This window comes from Nothoprocta perdicaria, unplaced genomic scaffold, assembly GCF_003342845.1.
Source record: "Nothoprocta perdicaria isolate Ctin4 unplaced genomic scaffold, notPer1 scaffold_620, whole genome shotgun sequence".
In the NCBI taxonomy this organism is placed as follows: domain Eukaryota; kingdom Metazoa; phylum Chordata; class Aves; order Tinamiformes; family Tinamidae; genus Nothoprocta; species Nothoprocta perdicaria.
The window spans coordinates 43,515-47,347 of record NW_020455889.1 but is presented as its reverse complement, the minus strand read 5'-3'; the positions used below and the strand labels follow the sequence as shown (position 1 = coordinate 47,347).

Below are 3,833 nucleotides of genomic sequence, written 5' to 3'. Positions count from 1 at the left end.
GAGGCGCCGCCGTCGCCTGCTGGCACAGGGGGGACATTGGGGGACGTTGGGGGACGTTGGGGGATGGGGGGTGTCCCTATAGCAGCAAGGGGGACATTAGGGCACCCACGGACATGGGGGGGGACACCCCTGTCCCTGTGGGAACGAGGGGACATTAGGGACCACGGGGACACATGGGGGGGACATCCATGTCCCCACAGGAACGAGGGGACATTAGGGACCACCAGGGACCACAGGGACACCCGGGGGGGACACCCCCATCCCCATGGGAATGAGGGGACATTAGGGCCCACAGGGACAGATGGGGGAGACACCCCCATCCCCGTGGGAACGAGGGGACATTAGGCACCACGTGGACACCCGGGGGGGACACCCCCATCCCCATGGGAACGAGGGGACATTAGGGCCCACAGGGACAGATGGGGGGGACACCCCCATCCCCGTGGGAACGAGGGGACATACGGCACCACGGGGACACCTGGGGGGGGACACCCCCATCCCCACGGGAACGAGGGGACATTAGGCACCACAGGAACACCCGGGGGGGACACCCCCATCCCCATGGGAACGAGGGGACATACGGGACCACGGGGACACCCGGGGGGGACACCCCCATCCCCATGGGAACGAGGGGACATTAGGCACCACGGGGACACCCGGGGGGGACACCCCCATCCCCGTGGGAATGAGGGGACATTAGGCACCACGGGGACAGATGGGGGGGACACCCCCATCCCCATGGGAACGAGGGGACATTAGGCACCACAGGGACAGATGGGGGGGACACCCCCATCCCCACGGGAACGAGGGGACATTAGGGCCCACAGGGACAGATGGGGGGGACACCCCCATCCCCACGGGAACGAGGGGACATACGGCACCACGGGGACACCCGGGCCCCGCGGGGCGGCACCTGCGGCGCCCACGGCCACGGCGCAGGCCACGAGCGAGTAGCTGGTGTTGAGCAGCACCACGTGGTCCTTCTTGAGCTGGAAGGCGGGCTGGAAGGTGGGGAAGGGGTACACCACCTGGTACTTGGTGTGCAGCACGAAGCCGTGGCGCACGCACTGCGCCCGCGCCGCGCCTGCGGGACACGCGGGGGCACGTCAGCGCGCGGACACGCGGGAGGACACGGGGAAACACGGGAGCGCGCGCCCGGACACGCCACCACACGCAGGAGCAGCAGGGACGTGCCAGGACACGCGGGAGCACGCGGGGACACACATAGGGACACGCGAACACACGTGTCAGTGCGCATGGGCACACGTGGGGACACACATCGGCATGTGGTGACATGCATGGGGACATGAGCAGACAGCCCAGCCCACGTAGGGACACGCGTGAGGACACACGGACACAGCCCGGTCCCGTGGGGACACACAGGGGACACACGGATCGTGTCCCCGTCCCTGTCCCGTGTGCAGCCGGTGTCCCCACATCACACACACGTGAAGGGGACACACGGATCATGTCCCTGTCCCTGTCCCGTGTGCAGCCGGTGTCCCCACATCACACACACGTGAAGGGGACACACGGATCATGTCCCTGTCCCTGTCCCGTGTGCAGCCGGTGTCCCCACATCACACACACGTGAAGGGGACACACGGATCGTGTCCCCATCCCCGTCCCGCATGCAGCCGGTGTCCCCACATCACACACATGTGAAGGGGACACACGGATCGTGTCCCCGTCCCTGTCCCGTGTGCAGCCGGTGTCCCCACATCACACACATGTGAAGGGGACACACGGATCGTGTCCCCATCCCCGTCCCGYRTGCAGCCGGTGTCCCCACATCACACACATGTGAAGGGGACACACGGATCGTGTCCCCRTCCCYGTCCCGYRTGCAGCCGGTGTCCCCACATCACACACATGTGAAGGGGACACACGGATCGTGTCCCCRTCCCYGTCCCGTGTGCAGCCGGTGTCCCCACATCACACACATGTGAAGGGGACACACGGATCGTGTCCCCATCCCCGTCCCGCATGCAGCCGGTGTCCCCACATCACACACATGTGAAGGGGACACACGGATCGTGTCCCCGTCCCTGTCCCGTGTGCAGCCGGTGTCCCCACATCACACACACGTGAAGGGGACACACGGATCATGTCCCTGTCCCTGTCCCGTGTGCAGCCGGTGTCCCCACATCACACACATGGGAAGGGGACACACAGATCATGTCCCCATCCCCGTCCCGCATGCAGCCGGTGTCCCCACATCACACACATGGGAAGGCGACACACAGATCGTGTCCCCGTCCCCGTCCCGTGTGCCGCTGACACCCCCACATCACACACGTGTGAAGGGGACACACGGATCGTGTCCCCGTCCCCGTCCCGCATGCAGCCGGTGTCCCCACATCACACACATGTGAAGGGGACACACGGATCGTGTCCCCGTCCCGCGTGCAGCCGGTGTCCCCACATCACACACACGTGAAGGGGACACCCGGATCGTGTCCCCGTCCCCGTCCCGCATGCAGCCGGTGTCCCCACATCACACACATGTGAAGGGGACACACGGATCGTGTCCCCGTCCCCGTCCCGCGTGCCGCTGACACCCCCACATCGCACACATGCCAAGGGGACACCCGGCTCGTGTCCCCGTGCCCGCGGCGCTCACCGGCGGCGCGGCATGCGGCGCAGGGCGCGCCGGGCGGGCTGGCCACGACGCTCACGTAGATGTCGCGGTGGTTCTCGTCGCTCAGCAGCAGCATGTTGAGCAGCGGGACGCTGGCCGAGCGCGTGCTGGGGACGGGACGGGCACGGGGACGCGGTGGCGGCGCCGCAGGGACAGCGCGGCCGCGGCGCCGGCGCCGCTCGGTGCCCGCGTGCCCGTCCCCTCCGTGCCCCGCTCACTTGAAGCCGAACACGATGACCTTGGAGGAGTCGCCCGGCCACTCGCACACCGTCAGGTACAGGTCGCTGTAGATCTCCTCGTCCTGGAACAGGCGCACCTGGCGCACCTGCGGAGCGGGCACGGCTGCGGCAACAGGCGGCGCGCACGCGGCCGGGTGACGGCGCGGCGCGGGCCGGCACCCACCAGGCGCAGCCGGCTGTGCACGTTGAACTCCCACCAGTACAGGTGGTACATGTAGAAGGAGAAGACGTCGTCGCCGCCGCTGCTCGTGTAGGACAGCACGTAGCGGCCGCACTTGGAGAAGCCCAGGAAGATGTGCCTGGAGCGGGAGCGAGAGCTGGGGGGGCCGGCGGGAGGGAGGGGCGCCCGCGTTCCCAGAGATCCCGCTGGTCTGGGTGTGGGGGCTCCAGCATTCCCAAAGTACCCACTGTTCTGGATGGAGGAGCTCAGGCATTCCCAAAGAACCCACTGTTCTGGATGGAGGGGCTCAGGCATTCCCAGAGATCCCACTGTTCTGGATGGAGGGGCTCAGGCATTCCCAGAGATCCCACTGTTCTGGATGGAGGGGCTCAGGCATTCCCAAAGAACCCACTGTTCCGGATGGAGGGGCTCAGGCATTCCCAGAGATCCCGCTGTTCTGGATGAGGGGAGTCTGGCATTGCCAGAGATCCTGCTGTTCTGGTTGGGGGGGCTCCAGCATTCCCAGAGATCCCGCTGTTCTGGATAGAGGGGCTCTGGCATTCCTGGAAACCCCAATGTTCCAGTAGAAGAGGGGGGCTCCAGTGTTCCCAGAGATCCCACTGTTCCTGGAGGAGCTTCTAACATTCCCAGAGATCCTGGTGTTCCAAGGGGGTGGTTCCAGCATCCCCATACACACCGGGTGCTCCGGGAAGGCTCCAGCATTCCCAGGGAACACCGGCACCCTGCGGGGAGGCTCCTGCATTCCCGGACATGCCGGGTGCTCCCGGGGGTC

The 3,833-nt window shown here is 66.7% G+C and overlaps 1 protein-coding gene across 1 annotated transcript in view; it reads right to left on the bottom strand.

Moving 5' to 3' along the window:
* The window catches only part of DCAF15 (DDB1 and CUL4 associated factor 15), a gene marked incomplete at its 3' end in the record, with an annotated part of 7,405 nt that overhangs the window by 1,911 nt on the left and 1,661 nt on the right, over window positions 1-3,833 (bottom strand). Inside the window, exons 2-6 of the mRNA XM_026049867.1 lie at window positions 3,044-3,179; window positions 2,860-2,966; window positions 2,624-2,748; window positions 914-1,084; window positions 8-16 (exon numbers count right to left, since the gene is read on the bottom strand). Coding sequence (XP_025905652.1) covers window positions 8-16; window positions 914-1,084; window positions 2,624-2,748; window positions 2,860-2,966; window positions 3,044-3,179 — 548 coding nt within the window. The remainder of the gene's footprint in view (window positions 1-7; window positions 17-913; window positions 1,085-2,623; window positions 2,749-2,859; window positions 2,967-3,043; window positions 3,180-3,833) is intronic.